Source organism: Ptychodera flava, chromosome 21 (genome assembly GCF_041260155.1).
Source record: "Ptychodera flava strain L36383 chromosome 21, AS_Pfla_20210202, whole genome shotgun sequence".
Classification (NCBI taxonomy): domain Eukaryota; kingdom Metazoa; phylum Hemichordata; class Enteropneusta; family Ptychoderidae; genus Ptychodera; species Ptychodera flava.
Genome location: NC_091948.1, coordinates 28,126,803 through 28,150,280, shown reverse-complemented (window position 1 = coordinate 28,150,280; position 23,478 = coordinate 28,126,803). Strand labels below are relative to the sequence as shown.

At 37.0% G+C, this 23,478-nt stretch overlaps 2 protein-coding genes across 3 annotated transcripts; one reads left to right on the top strand and one right to left on the bottom strand.

Moving 5' to 3' along the window:
* LOC139121928 (tRNA-uridine aminocarboxypropyltransferase 2-like) lies at nucleotides 1-11,301 on the bottom strand. The gene is made up of 5 exons (XM_070687255.1): nucleotides 11,137-11,301; nucleotides 9,507-9,686; nucleotides 8,037-8,226; nucleotides 6,524-6,652; nucleotides 1-5,424 (listed from the first exon to the last, which is right to left on the bottom strand). Exons 1-5 carry the CDS (start codon nucleotides 11,244-11,246, stop codon nucleotides 5,278-5,280), a joined length of 756 nt encoding a protein of 251 aa, XP_070543356.1. The 5' UTR covers nucleotides 11,247-11,301; the 3' UTR covers nucleotides 1-5,277.
* Nucleotides 11,295-22,078, top strand: LOC139121927 (protein C1orf43 homolog). 2 transcript variants are annotated; one of them, XM_070687253.1, is made up of 7 exons: nucleotides 11,295-11,699; nucleotides 13,192-13,414; nucleotides 15,875-15,928; nucleotides 16,638-16,807; nucleotides 18,471-18,491; nucleotides 19,589-19,647; nucleotides 20,379-22,078. In XM_070687253.1, exons 1-7 carry the CDS (start codon nucleotides 11,637-11,639, stop codon nucleotides 20,584-20,586), a joined length of 798 nt encoding a protein of 265 aa, XP_070543354.1. In that variant the 5' UTR covers nucleotides 11,295-11,636; the 3' UTR covers nucleotides 20,587-22,078. The 2 variants fall into 2 exon arrangements, with proteins under 2 accessions (XP_070543354.1, XP_070543355.1); XM_070687254.1 differs by lacking the exon at nucleotides 18,471-18,491 and having other exon boundaries at nucleotides 11,523-11,699.
* The last annotated feature ends 1,400 nt before the right edge of the window (nucleotides 22,079-23,478 follow it).

The following is a 23,478-nucleotide window of genomic DNA, read 5'->3' as shown; positions in this document are numbered from 1 at the left end:
TTATTCTGAAGATTTTAATGTTTTATTAAAGATTTGAACAAAATATACATTCACTAATAAAAATGTTAATGACATTGTTTTAAAAATAGAAATTAAAACTGGTGCAGTGTTTGCCATTCAGCAAGTTATATTTAAGCAATAAAGCACACCAAGCGACAGTATACCATGAGATTTTGACCAGTTCATGACATATATGCACGACCGATAGCGAGTGCATATATAAAGTGAACTGGTCAAAATAGAGTGGTATACCGTCGCTGGGTGTGATTTATTGCTATAATATCAGAACAGTATATTGAAATTATAGCCTGGAAAGTCAAAAAAAGGATTTTACTCCACCCGAGAGCTCGCGCGCGTACCAGCCATGATATATGTGAATACACCACAGTTCTTTTCCCATCTCTGCCAATCAGATCGCTGCATTTGTGCCATCAATATAGTGGTATGATATAATTCTAAATTTCACAGTGCAATATAAATATAGACATACATGTATACATTTATTCCGCACTCACGTACCAGCAAAATCATTTGATGTAGCCAATAATTTCCATTTTCTAGCATTATTAAAGTAAATATTGGAATTGCTGGAAATTCCTTTGCATCAGCACATAATGTAAAATCAGTGGTTTATCTTCAGCTCCACTGTCTACAGTTCACTGACGCATAAATGTTACTGTCAGCAAAGTTCAATACATAGTGTTTCAGAGGTTAATCATAATACTGTTTGATTCTACAATGCACAACATGATGGGCCAAGTCCTGGGTGTATACAAATGCAGATGCACTATTACATTCTGATATTGGCAATATTCGTACAATCTATATGCACACAGGTTCATCACATAGACAATCAGTCCATCTGTCAAATAACATGCAATTTTCTGGTTCTTGACATACAGAACGTGTCAGATTGCTACGTACTGGTGTTGTTGGCAAGTTTGTTTAGTCAAGACTGGTGTTAATTTTTGACAAATTGATGAAGTGTGTTCACAAATCCTACAATTAATGTATATAGAAGTTCACTATGTTTTCAGTACGCTGTATTTCAATAAAATATTTATTTATATCATAACTGCACTGAAAGCTGAAATTCCTCTAAAATTCACTTGACAAAATCCAATAGCTTCTTCATGTGGTATACCTTCATTTAATACTCAGCATCTAGTTTGGCAGTACTCTCAATGGCTGACTCACTGAAAACTATATATTGTGTTGCCATCAAAAGCACAGATATCATACTTTACTTTCTATGAACCACAAATGAAAATAAATAGCTGAAACTTCATATTATAATACATCTTCACAACATTTTGCATTGAAGTGATGGCTTTCAATAAAAATATAGATATGTTCTCTTCATGACAAAACAACAAAACATGGCTGCTACAAACCACGTAGTAGACTATCTTTTATGCACTTATGTAATGCAATGACATTTGTACAAAAGGCAAATAGAGTGAAAAAAGAAAACATCCATCTGGAATTGTCAAGAGGTGCTGTTCAACTTACTTTGAAATTCACACAAAGACTGTTAATGATAACTTACAATGGTTTACAATGGTATATTAAAGACCCAATAGCTGCGAATTTTATGCATTATTCATGATTTTATTTTCAAACCAAAGTTGGTTAGTGTAAATGTGCTAACTGAAGGACATGTATAGAACTGTCACTGCTTGCTGATTTGAACCATGCCTACATGTTTTAACAGGATGAATAATAAATGGGTGCAGCACTCATAAAATGGCACTTGACTGAAAAGTACAAAAAGCACAGTATTTCCTGCACATACACATCGTGATCATACCAGAAACAAGCATGGTGCCATTAACTTGAATGCACAATACAGAAAGGTGAACATTTTGCTGTTGTAACCTTTATTTTCTCTGTAATATGATTGGGTTTTGAAAATGGCGAGAAATTTAAAATGACGTTAAAATGGTTGAATTTACATACCACTGATGGTGATACTGATGGTGTTGTCATCCATTATCAACAAACAGGTGAATACTGTGTTGAGACTTGGCACAACTACACTCTGATGCAAACATGTTTAATAGCAAAATATATAAATTTTTTCAATTGTACACTTCTCAACAGACTGGAGAAACAGACAAGAGATAAAAATTGGTGTTCACTTCCTAGTTCTGACAGCAGGACTTGGTAAAACTTGAACATGACAAAAAAGGACCTGAATCATTTCTGTATCAATACTGTCACGTCAAGGGAAAGTTGATTGACAATGTGGATGAATTTTTTAATCAAGCTGGTAAAAAGCAGCATTGAGCCAAATCTGCCGATATTTTCACCTGCTTTGGGCTTATTGTGTTACAGCAGGTTTGGTCAATAAAAATTGTGTTTTACAGTGTCTATATTTTCAGACGCCCTAAATATCAAATTTTTTGTTAAAATGCAACATATGGAACAGATATGCCTCACTGATTTCAATCAACTTGACCTAATAGTGAAATATGCACTGGGCATAATAAGGGTTAAAAAAGATTTTAAGGGGTTAATTGAACTTGAAAGGCAAACAAACTAAGACAAAAAAAATCAGTACTTAGTTACCTATAGTCAGTAGAATACATTACAGAATTTACCATATCAGAGACAGTCAATTTTGACGCAAAATATTTAAATTACACCTCTCTCTTTTTCACGGACCAAACATTCATATTTCTAGTCGAAACAGTTGTCTTGATATTCTCTCAGAAAAGCTCTCCAATCTGTAAGCTCATGCTCATATTCAATTGGTTGAGTGATATTCTACTGAACAGAGGCTGGATTCAAGTTATGAATATTTGCTTTACATACTGCACTAGAGCAAGACCATTTCAGAGCAGAAAAATCACATTTTTGAACACATAACATGTCACTTTCCTCAGAACTAAACAAATTTCCAACGGACTATTTTGAATAGAGTTATGTTCGTCCTGTGGATTAGAAGACAATTTGGACCTAAGTCAAACCCTCAGCATTTGGATACAGATTGTAAATTTCAAATCATCTATACTTAGATTTCTAAGTTTTGGATATGCTACATATAATGCCCCACTTTCACAAAAGAGCTATATGTACAAAATTTTCTTTTAACCATTTCTGAGCAGTTAAAGAAATCATTCAGTTTGGGCAAGGAGGGATCAGGTCTTGCTAGTGCCTCCATGGTTTTGACTTTTGGAAGTTCTGATTCAGCTGATAAATTTTGATCTTTTCTAGTAAAATAAAGACGTTATTTTAAAATTTGGCAAAAAACACTAAATATTTCAGATGACTTCAACACAAAGACAAGAATTTGAACTTCTTTTGCTGTGGCGCAAACACTGTAGGCATAATTACAGTCATTATGAAAGTTGGAAAACCAATCAGCTCTGTACACTTGCATTGATGCGTTGCAACAAAAAAGTTACATTTGACTTGTTTCGAAGCACAGGGTTACAAAGATGCAACAACAGACAGTCAGTTGAAATTTCTTGCAAACTTAACAAATACTGGCTGTGTAGACAAAAGTTACATAGGAATTTCAGTTTGAAATGTAAAAAAAAATGGAACATTGGAGATCCAGTCCAAGTATCACATCCTGTTCGCCTTAACCCTTGAACACTATAAACATACATATCATATGAAGATTTGTTGTTGTTGCAGAGAATTTTCAGTTCTGAACATTTACAACAGTGCTGTAATACAAATCATTTTCTGCAAAAACACAAAAATTAGTTTAATACAGTGGAGATCAATCTATCTTCAATATGATTCAAATGTTGAACATTGTGTTAATATGTATCAACTCAGTCAACAATCTCATCAAAAATATATCAATTCCATAATGGAAAAGGTATTGTAACAAGTTATATTACACATCTGATTACAACAAAATTGCAAAGACCATCAACATAGATTACTGAATTTAGTGGAAAACTCTGATTTCATCAGTATTGCACAATGCAGTGATATTTCAACATATTCATTCACGTTCCTTGAAATAACATCACATTACAGAAATATAACCATGCAAATACAGTGTCGCCAGATTTTTCTATCAAAAATGATACAAAATCATAAACATCTTTTGAGTCCCAAATATCTGTTGGGTCCCTTTTTGAAAATTTTATATAAAATTTCCAAAAAATCAGACCATTGATGATATGATGACTGGGTAAATGCTACAACTACGCATTGTAATTCTTGGAACCTTAAATATGATTTTGTCACCTGAGTCATAGTCATAAAGCCTAAGCAGGCAGTCAACCACATCTTCAACATGGCAGATTTCTACAGGTAAACTATATATGATTAAAGAAGCAAAGTAAAGTTTAATTACACAGCCTCAACAGATGCAATCATGAATTAGTTTAGCTAGTTTCATGAACAAACAACTTTTCTGCCATGAAAGCAATCATATGCGTTTATAAATATTAAAGAGATCACTATCTCAAGTTCTTGCTGCAGCAATGCATTTCACTATCCTGTAGTTTGCCCCCTAGCACAAGACAAAAGCTGTTCAAGGAAGCAAGAATGATGCATGGAATCACAAAATTAATCATCGTTGTATATGAAACAATTCAATACTAACGCTAGCTGAGCATTTATAAGACTTGTCTTTCAGGGATTTTTTGGTATATCTGACTTCTCAGATCTTAATAAATGAAGCTGGAGTAAAATGATGGCAGACTAGCAAAGCTGTTTTAGAAATGTATTCTTCATCACCATACACTAAAGCAACAGTTTGATATGAAATAAATGGTAAATTCAGAACTTTGTTAAAATACATGAGACTGATTCTCATTTTCATGGTTTAAAATTTTCTTCTGAGTTCAAGTACGTCTTAAGGTTTTGTTCCGTACAACTGAACATTCTTGCCATGGAGCGGTTCACTGAGTACTATGTGAATATCATCGCCTGTAGATACACTTTGTCAAGATCAAGTACATATGGATAAATGATATTACTGATGAATGCACTTTTTGGAATATGCTGGTAATCTGTATCTGTTAAACACATTCAAGTAAATGTGCTTGTCTGTTTCTGCAGGTATGACTTTTGCCGAAGTGCAAATGTCATGTTTAGTTGACAACAGCATAACCTTGTCAGTGTCATCAGCTAACCATGTCAAACAACCATTGCTATGTATCTTCATAGAGTACTGGTATTCAATGGTGGTACAGCCAAAATTTCAATTTGTTGAATAAGTCTGATCGACCAGAGGTCAACTGATCAGTTGGTATTACAAAATGTTACTTTGAAGAAATCCTCAGGAATTTTGCATATAAGCTATCATCAACTATCATCTTCATTTTTCCTTTGATTTGAAGGAATTTTCTTCTTACATAAACCATTCTTTTTCAAGTATTCCTTGCTTTGGTGGGGTACAGCACCATGCTCCAGTTGGAAGTCACATAGCGCCCTCAGTGGTTTGGTGAGGATCTGATGGACAACAGGATACATAGTATATGGACTACATTATACATCCACTATTGTTAGCTTTATCTTTAAATTATCACAACATATAACAACACAAATAATCTGTCAGAATAAAATGCTTACCCGATCCGAGTGCTAAAAAATGTTATTTTTCTTGTGTATTGAAAGACATTCAAATCACATGAAAAAAAGGAACAATATATCAGTTGAGGCAGTAAATCTTTCTTTACGAGTTGATCACTTTATATGCAAAATATGGTCACATACAAGATACATTGACATCGCATGATACATGAATGAATTGCAAGTACAGAATGCATTTTAATCAAATTGGATGATGAGATATTTTCACTGAAAAGGACAATAATATTTTCTTTCAAGTACAGACTATGTGATAATGAGTCAAGGTCAAAAGGTTGAGTAAGCTTTAATACCAGGTTTGAATAAATTGCAGTTGAACATGTAAGTCTTCCCAAGTGAAATAAATTAAGTCAATACTATCCATCTCCTTGTGTAAATAACAAACTGACAAACACATCAATCTACATGTACACCGCAACAACTATGTTCCCTTTTCCTGCCAAATCCTTGGAAATGCACTGATTTTTAAGGGAGCACAGGTGTCATTGAGTGACCATTATCCTGCCAAGTTGGTGAAATTCAGTAATGTCTCCATAATACATACAGCCAGCCACTTCCAGTGACTCACTCACACCATTTTAGATTTCTTGGAGGGGTGTTTAACCCTTTTCCTGCCAGACAGTATCACTTCCCCATCAGCCAAGTCAGTTAAAAGCGGTATTGAGCCAAAACATGATGTATTTTCACCCACTTGTCTTGGTCTGTTATAGCATCTTTATTCCAAAAAATTCAAATTTACAGTATTGATGTTTTGAACAGCTTTCAAATATACAGTATGATGTTAAAATACACCATATGGAATATGTTGTGTTTCATTAATTTTAACCATCTTGACCTGGTGATGAAATACGAACTTGGCAGGAAAAGGGTTAAACTGCGTAAGTGGAGCACAGCTATGTTACATCCTTGTATGAGGGAAAAAGGATTACAGAGAAAAATATGACAAGGAAGTGGCCCTTACCTCAATTAATTCTGGTTTGTTTTCAAGAACAGAGAGTGCAAAAGCAGCTGCTTCAAGGGTTGACAAAGCAGCATCTGTTGGCTGTGTTCTGATCACATACTCGCTGACCACATTTAAAGACAATTTCACCTGTTGAAACCAAGATACAGTAAATCATGAACATTACAGATCAGAAGAGAGCTTGGTTTGGTTTGATTTGGGAACAGCTAATTCACTGAAACATTTCTGAGTTCATCCACATGACAGTATTGTGACATCCTGGACGTTATTGTATAATTATAATATGCTTAGCTGGAATCCGGCAATCTGATTGGCTGGAGCCGGGGTTTATATTCTCAACAAGAAGACCTGCGCGCCGCGTAACATTTTTGAGCTCGCGCAAATTTCGAACGCCAACTTGAGAGCTCGACGCGCCATAATGTCGAACAAGTCTATGGCTTCAGATTGATTTTTATTGTTAAATTTTAGTCTAGTGCAGCTTGACGAACAAACAAATGAAGAGTTTCTGTAAGGAGAGGAGGCTATGTAACAACAACATGAGTTTTTAAAGTTTTTTGAGCATTTTTTTAAGTAAAATTATTCAAGTTCGATGTCTAATCGCGATATCGATGCGTTGCGTAACCGTATTTTATGAATTCAACTGTGCACGCGCGCGCGTTCTGAAACGTTCTTTTTTAGAGTTTGTATGAGGCTGGGCGCTCCTGAACTCTCGTTCCAACTTCGGCCCTAAATAACGAAATTGCCCACTTGTTTTTAACTTTAGCATATTATAATGAGGTTATAAACGGTGCGCTCGGAGATTTGGTTGCGATAATAAGACCTCTGGGGTGAAAATTAGCATATTTGGGTGAAATAATCACCTCGCTTCGCTCGGTGATTATTTCCCGCCAAATATGCTAATTTTCACCCCAGAGGTCTTATATCCGCAACCAAATACCCTCGCTTGCCGTTTATAACCTCTAAATGATTTATGAATCATGATGATATTCACAAGTACAAGCCTCTAAAAATTCACTCAACAAACAAATCATAGCAAACTGATAAATTTTTCATGATATATTGGACTCACACTCTCTACTTCTCTCTACTTTGGCAAGATCAAGCAGGAAATCATAGATCACTTTGGCACACGCTAAACCATAGATTCAAGTCGTGTTTACATATGATGATGAAGTTCAGAACAGGGATGGGGCGAGGATACAAGTTAAGAACAGGGATGGGGAGAGGACACAAGTTCAGAACGGGGATGGGGTGAGGACACAAGTACAATCTCATCAAATTACCTCATTTATGTTTAGTATGTATAGTGATTGAGGTCATTCAATTGACTTACCTGCTTAGGTCTGTGTAGGAAGCGATTATTGGAATAAATGCCCCTTGCCTGGGTATGTATTGAGGTATTCAATTGGTGAAATTCAGTAATGTCTATAGTACATACAGCTACCCACATCCACATCCACATCCAATACTTGTATTGCCTTTAGTATGTATTGAGGTCATTCAATTGACTTACCTGCTTAGGTCTGTGTAGGAAGCGATTATTGGAATAAATGCCCCTTGCCTGGGGCCATGTACCATCTATTAATATCAGGTTGTATGACGGGTAGCTGTCAAGTGGTATCGATTGCAAATCAACAGCTCCAGGACCAGGAAATAAGAGCAGTGTATTTGGATATGATGTAATCTTGTCAAGTAAGGCATGTCTGCAAAGAGATAAAAAGATTTATTTAAGATTTGAATACTGATCTTGAACACCTGGTTCTACCTGAATTTGACTTGAACACCTGGTTCTAACACAGGGGGTTGTCTACATGTCCGTCCCCAAGGGTGGGTAGGTGTTTCTTTGTATCGCTAATAAAGATATATTCTACCAGCCTTTGGTGTTTCGGTCTTAGCTTAGCACTGCCCTTGACAATCTTGCGTATACGTTTTATCAACATGCTGCGTCTATTATCTGATGAGTTTGAGTGCCTAATTAGCCAAAGTAACCAAGGGTAAATTACTAATCTGTGGACGCTCTCATGAGATTATCACCGGATTAACTTTGACAAAGTCAACAACGAACGCACCAGCAAGGTATATCTTCAGTTATACCTTGCTGGTGCGTACGTTGTTGACCCTGTCAAAGTTAATCCTTTGATAATCTGGTGACTGCGTCCATAGATTAGTAATTTACCTCGTTTACTTTGGCAAATTAGGCACTCAAACTCCTCAGATAATACCGGTAGACTAAATTACTACCCTTGCTTGCCTTAGCGAATTACGCAATCAAACTGGTAAGATAATAGACGCAACACAGTGACGAAACTTCGCTAAAGATTGTCAAAGGACGTAAATACGAAAAAAGAAATCGCTACAAAACCAGCGCTAACATAAGACAAAGACACCAAAGCTGCAAAGAAAGGTTGGTAATATAACTCTTTATTGGCAATATATATATCATAGTAAAACATATTAAAATAAAATAAACCATAGCAGGAAGAACCCTGTCCTTAGACAAGACACCCCTACCCCTGGGGACTGACTTTGTTGCAATTCCCTATGGTTATACCTGAATTTGACTGGTCATCGATGAAATCAATGGTCTGCAACTTAACTATTGTGTGTGTATTTGATGATGTCATACTTTAACATGTTGCTATGTTACCAAGGGATATTCTACCAATTCTCACGCTGCTTGTGTGAGTTATTTACAAGCTTTCACTGGAAAGAAACTTAATAGATTAAAGACATTGTTAAAAGAAATCAAAGGTTTTAATACCATGTATACTGCATACTATGTCAACAAGGACTGAAGCACAAACTACAGAGGACTGCAGTTCTAAATGAAAAAATTTCAAGGAAGAAAGCATAAAATTGTAATTTGTAACTTTTTCTGCAAAATAACGCAAAGCTGCTATATTGGCAATTGTTCTCCTCTTATTGTATTGCTGTCTAAGAAAGGAGACGAACAGAAAAATACCACTGTAAATGTGACACAAACCTGTTAAATCTCCTTCCTCTGATGACATGTACTTTATCTTGAGGTAAGCTGATGTCCAGTATTGGCACTGTCCTAAGCACCCTCACTTCTTCATGTGGATGCTGAATTATGTACAAATTGGTTGAAACCTGAGCTCTTTCACTTGGTAAGTATGGACAAAGACACACGGATGTTGGTCGACTGATGAAGGAAAACAAATAGAGAAAGTGTCATGCTCCATACACATTTGGACGGGGCCTTTCTCTGATATGAATGGAGGTATCACTATATCATATGTGATGGTAAAAGCAAAACAGTCTTCACGCAATCTAACTCAATATATAAAATATAAATAGAATGATGACATCAGATGATCAATATGAGCTTGTAGAGTGAAACAAACAAATGAACATGCCACACTCTGTTGCAGGTTCTTGCACAGAGCAAGAATTCCAGTAACTAGAATCAGTGGTGCTTTTTGCTCTTCAAATTAACAGCATCATCATGATCACTTTACAGTCAGTATATTCCAAGAATTTACCCTGTCAGGCTTAAACCAATGTTGTATACAGGGGTAATTCAGATACAGACTGTGTTACCTGGAAGTCAGCCGTGAAAGGCTAATTAAACTTGGTTTAAGTTGGTTACCTCTTTCACAAAACTAAAAAACAATTCATTTTATATTTCGTTTCCAAAGGAAACACTACTTGGGTTTTCATTCAAAAGTTAAGGTGATCATCAAATAAAGCTTTTGGCTGAACTTGTGTGCTTGGGGCTCCTTCGTAGCATTGCCAATATTTTACATGAATTTCATCAGACCACTTTCACAGAAGTTAGGGTATAACACTCTGCATGCTCATGGCATATCCATGACACTATTCAATTTTGAAATACATCTCTCTCTCCAGCATCAGACAATTTATAGTAGTTGTCTGAAATTTCGCATAATCGATCTGACCATTGTGATCTCACAGTCTACATGAACGTGACACAAACTTTCTTATTTGTGCAAGGTTCGCAGGTCAGTGACAGGTGTATCATGTGTACGCAGAATAGGATCACTCCCACTTTGCGATTTGGGGTGATGGGGAACCCCTGACACTGACAGTGTCTTCTCATCTCAGACCGTATCAATAAACTTCCCGGACAATTAGTAGTTTACTGGCTGGCTCTTTATACTACATGGTGACGCATTTTTCTTTCCTACTGAATTTTTTCTACCGTTCTCTATCTCCCAAAATCGATGGGGAAAGTTGTGGCCTACGGAACTGCAGCAAAGTTCCGTTTATACTAGAGAGGGGTACAGATTCCGATTCGACGTAAATGATGCAATGCCGGGCAATCGGTCTGTTCGCGAAGGTAGCTCCCTCCACAGGAACTCGGCTCACTCTGCGAACGGTCATTGCTATATATAGCGATCACAGGGCCAAAGAGTGAGCCGAGTGTCTGTGGTACACTTTGTACTGTGCGCTACCTCCATCCCCATGGTCCAATATAACACTAGTCTCAATCATAGACAGTAGAGAAACCTCAACCGACAACCCGTGGTTGAAATTCTGGTACTAGGCTCGACATCTTCAGTCATTTCCAGGAGGCAGTAGTCGCCCTTGTCGACAACATCACGTTCATGGACAAGTTTAATATTCCTTACGTGCATCTGTCACATGTTGGTCTCCTCTCAGATTCTTCTACTGGCAACGCACCAAGATCCGATAATACATCATCTTCTTCACAGCTTGAAAAGTTCGAAACCGTGTTCATTGTTCGGAGAATTGAACTGTCGATGTACGGAAATGTGAAGTGCTGATTTTACGCATACAACCTTTGACCTCCCGGTGACACAGGTATCCACGTACAACAATTCTTACTTTGTGCATATAAAATACTGCGTCTTATTAAACTTTAAAAGCATAAATTGTCGTATTCTATAAGTAACTATTAAATTATAATTATTTTTAACTTGTTGTTTGGTTTTATTGGCTTATTCCTGCAATACTATTTCCATCTATTCATACAAATTGTAAACGAGGACACAAAATACTGATGGCGCTGTCTTAACGAGCGTCAGATGCTTACAAGTTGTGCTGACATATACCCGGTACCCAGCCCGACATTGCCTAGTGAAGACAGTGATGATACCCAGGTGACGAGATGGCTGCGGCTCAACCTCTGACGCTTGTCAATATCATTCTCATCATCGGTTTCGGAGGAGTGGTATGATTAACATTTAATTTACCGTATAAGGATATAGCATACACACAACCTATGCTAGATTTTAAAATGTTGGCTGTTCGTAGTATAAACCAATTCTGTTCAACTGAGTTTGTAAATTGGATCACTAATGACCTCTGACCACTGATTCAGACTTCAACTCTCAGATTAAGTCTTGTGTCTCTGCCATTTGTCCGTGGTATGGCTATGGACGCTTACTTTCAACTGCAATAGTGCAGCGTCTGCCTCTCTTATACTCCTGCAACATTTTGGTGTGATATGAGTGCAAAGAAGTTTTAGCTGTCATACACATGGAATTATTGAGATACATTATTGAGCATTGCCAATATTTTACATGAATTTCATCAGACCATTTTTACAGAAGTTAGGGTATAACACTCTGCATGCTCATGGCATATCCATGACACTATTCAATTTTGAAATACATCTCTCTCTCTCCAGCCTAGACAATGTATGGTAGTTGTCTGAAATTTCGCATAATCGATCTGACCATTGTGATCTCACCGTCTACATGAACGTGACACAAACTTTCTTATTTGTGCAAGGTTCGCAGGTCAGTGACAGGTGTATCATGTGTACGCAGAATAGGATCACTCCCACTTTGCGATTTGGGGTGATGGGGAACCCCTGACACTGTCAGTGTCATCTCAGACCGTATCAATAAACTTCCCGGACAATTACAGGCTGGCTCTTTATACTCTACATGGTGACGCATTTTTCTTTCCTACTGAATTTTTCTACCGTTCTCTATCTCCAAAAATCGCTGGGGAAAGTTGTGGCCTACGGAACTGCAGCAAAGTTCCGTTTATACTAGAGAGGGGTACAGATTCAGATTCGACGTAAATGATGCAATGCCGGGCAATCGGTCTGTTCGCGAAGGTAGCTCCCTCCACAGGAACTCGGCTCACTCTGCGAACGGTCATTGCTATATATAGCATAAACCAATTCTGTTCAACTGAGTTTGTAAATTGGATCACTAATGACCTCTGACCACTGATTCAGACTTCAACTCTCAGATTAAGTCTTGTGTCTCTGCCATTTGTCCCTGGTATGGCTGTGGACGCTTACTGTCAACTGCAATAGTGCAGCGTCTGCCTCTCTTATACTCCTGCAACATTTTGGTGTGATATGAGTGCAAAGAAGTTTTAGCTGTCATACACATGGAATTATTGAGATACATCAAGCGCTTACTTTGCCTAGCTCTAAGCAATTTGTGCTCACCGATTCGTTACTGAGTTTCATTGTAAGGAAAATTAAGGAGTTGTGTGATCATCAATCACACAATTGCTGGACACGTTTTTCTAAATTAATGAACAAAACTATTACCCTTCAATTAAATATCCTTCTGTGTTGTTTGTCGGTGAGTGATTTTTCGGTACTCATACAACAAAAAATGTGCATGTCTTGAATGTAAACATGTCAAACAAGCCTTGTGTCATTGCATCCCTATTTTTACCTTTGTATTTTCGTTCAGGGATTTTTAATTCTGTTCATATTTGCCAAGCGTCAAATAATGAGATTTGCTTTGAAATCAAGACGAGGCCCACACGCATCAATTGGTCACAATGCACCCAAGTATTTGAAAGAAGAGATTGAAAGACGGATTAACCGAGTGAATGAAATCAAACATGAACCAAAACTTCTTGAAGCTAATGATTACAGATACAGATTTCTACAAGGAGAGAATCCAACTGGAGGTAGGTCAAAAACATGTTCAACTGACAATCGCTTAACCCTTTTCCTGCCGAGCGCCCTTGTCCGTTATTCTCCCAAGTCAGTAGAAAACCGCCCCATAATATGTGCCTGCAAAAGATTGGCTCTCCTGCATGTTATCCTGCTAGGCATTTTGGCAGAAATCGCCCATTTTCAGGGTAGTTTTAGCCGTACTTATACGTGTTAGACTTCGATAATTTCTACATGCCCGTAGACAGGGGAAGGAGCTCAAGGGTTGCTGCAGAAAAAAATTGAGGTCACCGGCTTTGTTTGCCCCTGGGAGTGCGTCATTTTATTGCCGTTTCATGTTTATTTTTTCGGAAATAAACTCCTTCAGTATTACGCACGTCCGCTAGGCACAAACATCACCTCACTCGTCTGTTAGTCAGAGACCCTGAGGGTCGTGCTAGGGGTGCAGCAGCACCGGCAAACCTGTCCTGTTTCCCCAGGGTAGGGTCAATTGAATACGTACCTGCAACGACTTGGCAGTGTAGCACAAAAACTACGTTTTTGCCGTTGTATTAACGACATGGCTGAGCCATTGAAGCACAGCTCCACGCATAGTTTAGCCAGCTCAGTTGGGAGTTGGTTTACGAGTGTTACCGTTCATTACTGACTTAATCGAGTGGTCCTCAGTCAGGTACGGGTTTGTACCGACAAGGCTTGGGCTGCAGCTAACCAGTGATAACCAGTCACTACACCCAAGTCTTCAGTTCACTTTTGCGATGCACGGGTGCAACGCAATATGCTTCCATTGTTCTAGCCATCGACGTGTCCACATGCCTGGCAGCCATATTGTACTGCTAGCTGGTTTGCATAACAAAAGCAGTCCCTGCTAAATGCAGGCGGTATCCCGTAGCAGACTACACATTGACCTTATTGACCTTATGAATTCTCTGTACGCAAACAGCGTACGTAGTTACTAATGCGTCGGCAAGAGGATACGTTTGCCTGCAAACCAGAGCCAATACTTCGGACGATGGAATAAATAAAAAATCCAAAGCTACGTCCATTGAATGGCACGGCCAAGGCGGTGAAGGACGTTGCCTGGCTTGAACTTGCAGAGCTGAAGCCCAGCTTAGTACATCGGACACCAGTTTGTAATGGTATTTCCGAGTCGTTTACATCCGTTCCATCGGAGGAACAAGTCGAGCCGTCCCGTCAAAAATACGTTCTCATTTTCAGTCAGGCACAACTGAATAAGTGACTTTCGTCTCGCACCATCGGCATATCTGCCAAGTCGTTTGCAAGAGGTAGCCTTCTAGATTAGCATTGCCGAGTTGGTCAAGTTCGGCAGCAATCTCTATAGTGCTAGGCAGCCAAGTACGTCCAACTCCGCCAGAAAACGTCACCATGCTATCCTGCCAAGTCCGCTAAAAAGCGGTAAAAAAAACCCAGCCCCCCTCGGGTGTGGGGGACTGGCCGACAGGTTTCTGCACCTTTCTCTGTCTATCGACTCCCTGCGAACCCATTTCGAGGGGAAAAGGCGTTACTTGTCAGAAAACCTCTCCTTGGATGACCCTAAACGCACAGGGGATAGCAAAACGTAGTGCCGTCGACTTGGCAGGAAAGGGGGTACCCAAAAAGGGCCCGATTTCCACCGGGTGGGAGAATAACGGTCACCAGTGCTTAGATTCTGGCTACACCGAATTTCAAGCGGATTTTCACCGACTTGGCAAAAAAGGGTTAATGTTTTTTACATGCATGTGATGGAGCTGTGTATCTTGCTATTTTAATTCTTATCCTGTCAACACAGGTCAAGTTGGTTAACGCCAGTGAGGCATAATTTGTCACATGTGTTGCATTTTAACAAAGAGTTGAACATTAGAAGGCCTCTGAAAACTTAGATACTGTAAACATGATTTTTAATGACTAAATCTACTATAACATATACCATGCCAAGTAGGTGAAAGTTCATACAGATTTGGCTCCGTATTATTTTTTCACTGACTTGGCACATACTGCCCGGCATGATGAGGGTTAATACTTTATATACAAAATACAGATTTTAACTTTTTGCAAGATGTGTCACTAGCCACAGGTGAAACCAACAGATCATTTGCAAAGTCACTATCCATCCACTGATAAGAAAAAAATTCTAAATAAATATAATATGATATATCTTCTTACAGTTTTAAGCACTTCCAAGTTGACAATGCATGGGTAGAAAAGAATGGATGTAACCCTCTGGTAAAATATTGTTTGATTTAACAATCGTAGTCATCTGTCAAACAAATGTTAATTTGAAGATTTTCATAAGTTTTTCTGCAGCTGAAATTGACTTGAAAAGTTGTTTGACATAAGCATGCTAGACTGATATTAGCTCATTATGGGGTTCTAATTCTCTTGAAGATTTTATTTCAAAATGATAATGTTGAAATACAATTTGAAACTGAACATGCAGAACTGTGCATTCAATTCTCAACTTTCAATTCTCTTCCCAGAACAAATAACATACATCTACAGAATGAAGGCGGTCGATGCAATGACTCTGTTAGGTAAGTGTTACATTGATGACTTTACATTCAGACTAATTCACAGTTGCAAGATGCTCCCTTTCATTTACAACTCCACTGTGGTTGACGTGGTTTCCTTTCATCATCGATATGGCAAGTTTTACTACTGTAACTCATTCTTGTTGAGTTTTGTTCTTTTTATATTGGTATCTGTGAAGATCAAATGAAGCTTTCTCATTCATGAGTGTTTGCCTTAGTTGAGGTCTGTCTTGCAAATTGTCAGTTTTTGGATATCATTTCTTAAAACACGATTCTTTTTTATATGCTTTGAAATTTATTGAGTTAATATTGTGTGGCTGTCCGCTATCCGTATATTTTGTTTTGAAAAAAATATTTTTCAAGTTAATGTCTTTAAGTGATTTTCTTATCCAACTTACTTGAAATTACCATTCTCTTCATGAAGATGAAAGCAACATGTCAAATATGATATTTTAGAATATTTGAATGAAAAATTATGTAAAACTATTCTTTAGAAAGTTTTCTGAAAGGTATGGAGAGAATTTGTAGTTTCCGTACAGTAAGTGGTCACATCTGTGTGTGTGTTAGTAATATTAACATGCTGTGCAGCTTTTTATAAGAAATACATGAATCTTGGTGTGCTATGAGAGTGTTTGGTATCAATATTGCTCATCTTTGAAACAAACCTCTGTTTTTTAAATAATGGGAAATGATAATTGTCTGTCATAAGCAGATGAACAGTTGAGAGAGTTGGATCCACAGCTTTGTAGACAGCCTGGATACAGTGTCAGAGAACATCTTTTAGATCTGAGAGAAGGTCCCATTGCTCCGTTGAAAGCTGCAAAGTTATCTTTAGTCAGAGCCTTTGCTGACAGCTATGAACATGCAAGACATGGTTTCAAGGTAAGATCAGAGGAATGCATCATCTTGAAAATAGCCAAATTATACAAATAATAACCTTTTAAGGTGGTACATGCCTTGAAATTTAAAGACTCCAACTTTTGCCCAAACATTCCTTTAGGAAACTACGGCACTTTTTCAAAATCAAGAATAAAATCAGGTGTAACCATGCAAAATTTGAAAATTGAGAAACACATCACCCAATGTTTCTTGATGCTTGTAATTCAAAATGGCCACCATCCCTGCCAGTGAAAACTTTATTAATTCGATGTTTCAAAATGAGCTCCAACAAATGGTAGACCAAAATGTATTGAAATATTTTGAGAATCATATATCTGTCCCCGAGGCACATTCTACCTTAACGCTTTCACCCCCAGTTCCCTGTATACAGGTCCAACTTTACCATGGAAAACAATGGATTTGGGACAAACCATGGTGGTGAAAGGGTTAAAGGGCTGCTCCGCAAGACTAGTCTATTCACAGCACCATTGTCACTGTCGTTGTGAGTTTTGTCATCATTCTCAAACCAAAAATCTCTGTAACAAAGAAGACTGCTTTTCACATGCTATGAAGCAACGTTTACAGTCATCTCTCTTTCATGTGTAGAGTTCCGTCATATAACCTCTGTTGTTTTCTGGATTTTGCATCAGTTTTATTCAATAAACTCTCTTATTTTTACTTTACACTTTAATAAAATCAGCAGTAATATTTTTGCAAATTACTGGAAGATCATTTGTTTATGCCAGTCTCATGGCTCGTAAAGTTTGTCCAGGACTAAAATGATGCTATCAGTTGGTGTAAATATTACAAAGGTTTTATATAATCAGGAATTTATGTCACTAGTTGAAATAGACTTCTCAGTGTTTTGACCTGTACAAAGTTTGGCATAATGTAACAAAACCATCTTAATCCTGACTGATTTTCCCTCACTGGTAGAATTCCGTATTTAATTTTCATGTTGTTTCTCCCATTATAGTATCATCATTCCTTCAGATCTGAGTGATTCATTGCTAACACTCTTTTCAAAGCAAAGTTACCAGCAACTGTCAGATCAGTCAAAAATACTTATATTTTCATCATTATCGAAATATGACCTGTCTTATCTTTGTTCCAAACTGATCTCATTTTCCATTATTCATGCCTGTATGCAGTAATGTTCACATTCCATGCAGTGGAATGATAAATCATCGTAATGTATTATGTAGAAGTAAAAAAACAAAATTGCCAGTTTCTGCTATGCTTGTTAACAGTGCTGTGAACATGCCAAGCATTGATGGTAGATTTTGACTGGCCTAATACTTATAAAATATTTTGTTGTCAAAAGTTTATTAGTATGCTATGATGCAGACCTATCAAAAACTTGAGTAGGATTTTCTCCAACAAGCTATCTTGCCTCCTGAGATAATTCCTCACTACAAATACTTGGCATTGTGACGTTAATTTTCTTTTCCTCTGTCAAGATCTACTAGCCAGGCAGTGTTTCTTATGAAATTGTTGATGAAAAACCACATGTTCAAGGCTATGCAGCTGTAATAGAAAACACTTCATATCTGTATTTCTAGCATGTCAAATAATGCATTTACGACTCTGCAAGTGACTATCTTCATAGCTTTATAATTACACGTCTGCTCTGTCTTTTCTTTTAAATTGCCTTCTTGCATTTAAGGATCCACGACGTGTATCAAAGGTGAGACTTCATTCACTTCATCTTTCTACTTAAATCATAATACTGTTCAATTTCCATCAAAATTGTCAAGATGGATGATATTAGAACAGTCAATTTTCTCGTAACAGCATGTTATCTTGTCATGCATGTTAACATACGTAAATAAAATTTCTTATTATTGTTTTCAACTTATTTTAAACCAATAATCAACTTTTAACAAAAATCTCTAAATTCTTGGAGTGTTTCCAAAGAGTGTTCATTTATGAAATTCCCTTGTGTTATTACTAAATATTAAATTGAATATTTAAACAAGTTTTTACAGCTGAACACACATCAAAAATAACATGCTGAAAATGAATATTTGGTACTGGTAATTCTTTATCAATAAAAGAGTTAGCAGATAGTTGAAACACATAGATTTCATGATACAAAAATAACTGACAGGGATACAGCATTGCTAAAAGAGATTTTAGGATTAGCTGTTTCTGCTACAGGAATATTTTTCTGCTGATATTTGTGCACCAAAACATATGTTTTTTTCTATCTTTCAAAATTGTAACATTGAAGCATAAAATAAAAAAAATCATCTGGAAAGAACCAAATCGAAATGCTTTATTGCTTTTCTATAAAAAAAAATTATGTACTTGTTTTATGACAACCTCAAAGAGCAACTGTCATGGAAGTACTTGTATTCATACTCACTGGTAATTGTGACAGAACTTTATGTTTTGGAATTGAATACATGTACATGTTGCCCTTTAAAGTTTCAAACACTCAGAAGGATTGGTCTGAAGTTTTGGTAGATGACCAAAAGTTGTGCATCAATCTCAAATTCTCATATTTGAAATTGCATTCAGAAGTTATGACAAGAACCTCTCCTGGTTTTGTATTTCTCAAAAACAGACGTGAGTTGCAGTGCTAGAATTGTTGTATCTGCAGATTATGTGGCCATGGAGGTAGTAGGTACTACCTCCATGATGTGGCTAATTGTCATTGGCAAAATGCATCAACAGTGAAGACATTAGTGGTAATATACTTTGTGAACAGTGTACTATAGCCCTGTGATCAACAAGTCATTCCATTGTATGACATTTCTATGTGGTATGTTTTCTCATCAGCCATTTGGAGAAGCAGAATATATGCGATATATGGGATTCTTGAATGAAATCTTGAATTGGTAAGCATTTTAGTTTCATTACAAATTGTTTCTGAATTTATACAATATTTGAAGTACATCAGGATCTGAGCAGAGAAGATCACACATAGCCTACCAGAAAGCAAGATCAGAAACTGAGATGATGACTGAACTCAAAGCAATGTTTTTTGTAAAGGGCAGTAGCAAGATAAATATTACCAGGGTTCCCAGTCATGTTACTGGCTAGTGTTCCCTGTGTTACACCAATGCAAGTATATCAGAGAACATCTGAAATGGTACTTAGCTTCCAAGACCATTTATCTATCCACCTAAACCTTAGCAAACACACTGCATAAGTAATATTTGGAAAATTCCTTCTTTGTGTCACTGGAAGAGATATGAGCATAATATACAAGTGTCCAAGCAAAATTTCCATCACTTCCATATATGGTAGCAGACTTGATTGTCAAATAATATGCAAAATAGTAGTAGGCACCCCTTTGTAAAGAAATTTAGTTTGTATGCTTATTCCTATAGCTATGCTTCCACTCATAAGTTTTCTAAGAAAATCTTGATAAACTGATTTATGATCTTTCAAAATTTGCACAAACATTTGATTTAAATTCCTGTGTTTGATGTGACAGCGTATTATGATCAAGTGATAGTCCACTAGAATGTGGAATGTGATAAAATGTATGTCAAAGCATTCTTTTGTATATATTATTGGTAGTGGTCTTCTATTGTTGAATTTACTCAATTTTGTTGCCTTTCAGCATACGAAACAAGATTCAAAGCCAGGAAGAGACTGGAACGGTAATATATCGGAAGAAGGGAAGTTCGCTGGGAAGTTCTGTTGACATGGATGTTGGTAAAAATGAAAAGATTTACATGACTTCATCTGGATCAACCATAAAGGACAGTTCAGAATTCATCAAAATGAATGTTGTGGCCATAGGAGAAAGCCATGAAAGTTCTGTCTAAGTAGATGAGCAAGACTTGTTACGAAAATCCCAATATCAACATTTGTGTTGGATTTGGGGTGAGGTGACTTTTGAAATACGAGCAATACAGTGACATCTTACTGAAGAACTTAGTCTTCGTTCCCATGGTCATAAGGACAGACAACCAACAGATGCATCTGTGCTAATTGAAATCACAGACTTAACTCTATATTGTAACTGTGATTGTTTTGAAACCAATGTGAACTCCATTATTGCACCAAGGTCTGCTGTCTGTCATCGACTATAAGTCATGATTGGTCAAGATAATAACTGGAGATAACAGTTAATAAACCAGCAGACAAACCCTAGGTTGTGGTAATGATTCAATAAGAATGGCAATTCCGGTAGTTACAGTATAATGAGTGCATCAAATACTTCAATGAGACTCTACAATGGATGTATTTACAGTCCCTCCATATGATGGAGGGACTGTCTCGTAGTGGTGATGGAGGGACAGTCCCTCCATATGATGGAGGGACTGTCATGTAGTGTGATGGAGGGACTGTCATGTAGTGGTGATGGAGGGACAGTCCCTCTATATGATGGAGGGACTGTCTCGTAGTGGTGATGGAGGGACAGTCCCTTCATATGATGGAGGGACTGTCATGTAGTGTAACATCCCAGGGTGGACTGCAACATTCAAGTGTGTATACTTCCCTACTGCATAATCAGAGTTTTGATCAAAAACACAGCATATATAGCTATTTTTTGTACTTTGCTCTCAAGGGATACTTTGGCCATCTCTGCGATATCATGTTGGTAACTCGCATTGTTCCAGAGCTTTGAATCTTCCATAACAATGACATCATTGTTGAATGATTGACATGTAAAATGTATCGCATCAACAAGAGGGTAAAGTGTTCATCATTTAATTGCAACTGAGTTTGTGTGAAAAACAGTTGTATTATTGGTCTCTCAAATGAAATACCTGTTTACCCAAAATTGTGACTTTACTTGATATTTTGTCATGACAGTTGTTTCCTGCAATTGTCATCATTCCAACTTTATATAATTAAAAGCAGCATTTAATTTCAATATACTAATATCAGTAGCCAAAGATGTGATTGCAATATTTTAGACTTTTGATCACAACATTTCAGATCTTTCAATTCCTAGGTTGAATGTACACCCAGTTACGATTTCAACAGAGAAAAATACAGTTATCATAAAAAACAGTTTGGTGATTACTTCACTCTTTTGTTTCCTTGGGTAGAAAAAGAGTATTTCTATCAAATATTTTTGAAAAATAATGCATTAAGATTATCACAACAGTTTCTTTCAGTTTTCTGAAAATCTGCATAAACAAGTTCAGTTTCTCCTGTCTGTGAATTCTCACCTTCAAATCATGGGTATGCTAAAAAGTCATTCTATTTAGTTGATAGGATTTACTGCAGAATGCATGCAAATCTTACTATCACTCTGTACTCTGTACTTTTTATCTTTCAGAATAAATTTATGTTATTTATCACAAACTAATATTCTCATTTTGTTACTGGATGGAATCTTTGGCCTTTGACCTGTCATGTCTACAAAAATATCACAACGTTGCCCGGTATGAGTGGCCTGTATCAATTTCTTTCAAGAATTAAGCAAATCCACTCAGTTTATGGTGTTATGATCACCAGTTTTTGGGTGCATTCAATTGTCCTATCTAATTTGATAGTCATGCATACCTTTATCATATGAAAAGTCTTGCAGTTATATTACCAGACCTCAAGACCATTAGATGGCAAATATTTAGGTCCAAATAAAATATTTAACCCTTTCACCCCCAGTTCCCTGTATACAGGTCCAACTTTACCATAGAAAACAATGGAGTTGGGACAAACCATGGTGGTGAAAGGGTTAATGTTCCCAGGCCTCAAACCGTTGATAAGTTTGATGCATAAAAAGATATCGTACCTTTTGAGTCCTAGCTAGGAGTTCAGAAGGATGACCCATTCAAGATGTGATTAAATTGTCATAGTAGAACCAGTTGTCACTTGTTTTATATCTTTTACAATTGCTGATATATTTCATTTCCAAATTGTTTTAAAACCAAGTCAATGTCAACTCGTGTGATACAAGACTTTATACAATTGGATGTGCAACAAAATAATGTACCACAAGATTTGAGTTGCCACTGAATATTATCAAATTTTATCAAATGACATGCAAAATTATGTCACTGGCATCACCAGTACTTTCTTTTGCAATAAAAATTGGTCCAAGAGAAAGTTTCAAACTTTAGCATACATAAACGTATTAAACTGAAATTTGGACATTGATAATGTGTTATCTGAAAGCTAGCAGTAATTCATTTGTATACAACTTGTAAATAAGCACAATACACATCAATGCATACTCAAGTTTCTGCTTGTAGATTTCCACTGACATATTCATGCCATATATCCTCTGCAACAGATTCATTATCAAACAATCTATCAATTTATGAAAGCTTGGCCGTAATTTACAGCCCATTAGGTGGCAGCTCCAGAGACAGCTGAAGACTCAGTGTACTGTCTCAGGGTACATGGCAACATATTTTGAAAGCCTTCCTTGAAGTTATTTTTCACTGTCCATAGGGCAGACGATTTTTTCCCATAAATGGCTAGCAACAATTGTTTTTTTAGAATCCTCCAATCCCCCCCTGAAATTAAATAGTCCAACCCTTAGCAGATTTTCTTGAAATACAGATAAGATAATGATTAGCTGGTCTTATTTTTCCAGTGGATATATAACATGCAACAAGTGACAGCCAGGATAGATTTATCACAACAATATATTTTTTTAAACTACACAGATGATATCAGTCCAGTACAGGATAGGGGCATATATGACACTTTTGAACTCAATTTGAATTTTCATTCACAAATTGCCACACCCAACCTCA

What these genes read in the sequence shown, in the direction of transcription:
- LOC139121928 (XM_070687255.1), bottom strand. Translation starts at nt 11,246, where the DNA reads ATGAACACGGTTTCGAACTTTTCAAGCTGTGAAGAAGATGATGTATTA. An exon ending in AGAGGAAGGAGATTTAACAG is followed by an intron (nt 8,227 to 9,506) that starts GTTTGTGTCACA and finishes ATCTCTTTGCAG; the next exon opens with ACATGCCTTACTTGACAAGA. An exon ending in ACAAACCAGAATTAATTGAG is followed by an intron (nt 5,425 to 6,523) that starts GTAAGGGCCACT and finishes GTTGTCCATCAG; the next exon opens with ATCCTCACCAAACCACTGAG.
- LOC139121927 (XM_070687253.1), top strand. Translation starts at nt 11,637, where the DNA reads ATGGCTGCGGCTCAACCTCTGACGCTTGTCAATATCATTCTCATCATC. An exon ending in TCATCGGTTTCGGAGGAGTG is followed by an intron (nt 11,700 to 13,191) that starts GTATGATTAACA and finishes ATTTTCGTTCAG; the next exon opens with GGATTTTTAATTCTGTTCAT. An exon ending in AGGAGAGAATCCAACTGGAG is followed by an intron (nt 13,415 to 15,874) that starts GTAGGTCAAAAA and finishes TTCTCTTCCCAG; the next exon opens with AACAAATAACATACATCTAC.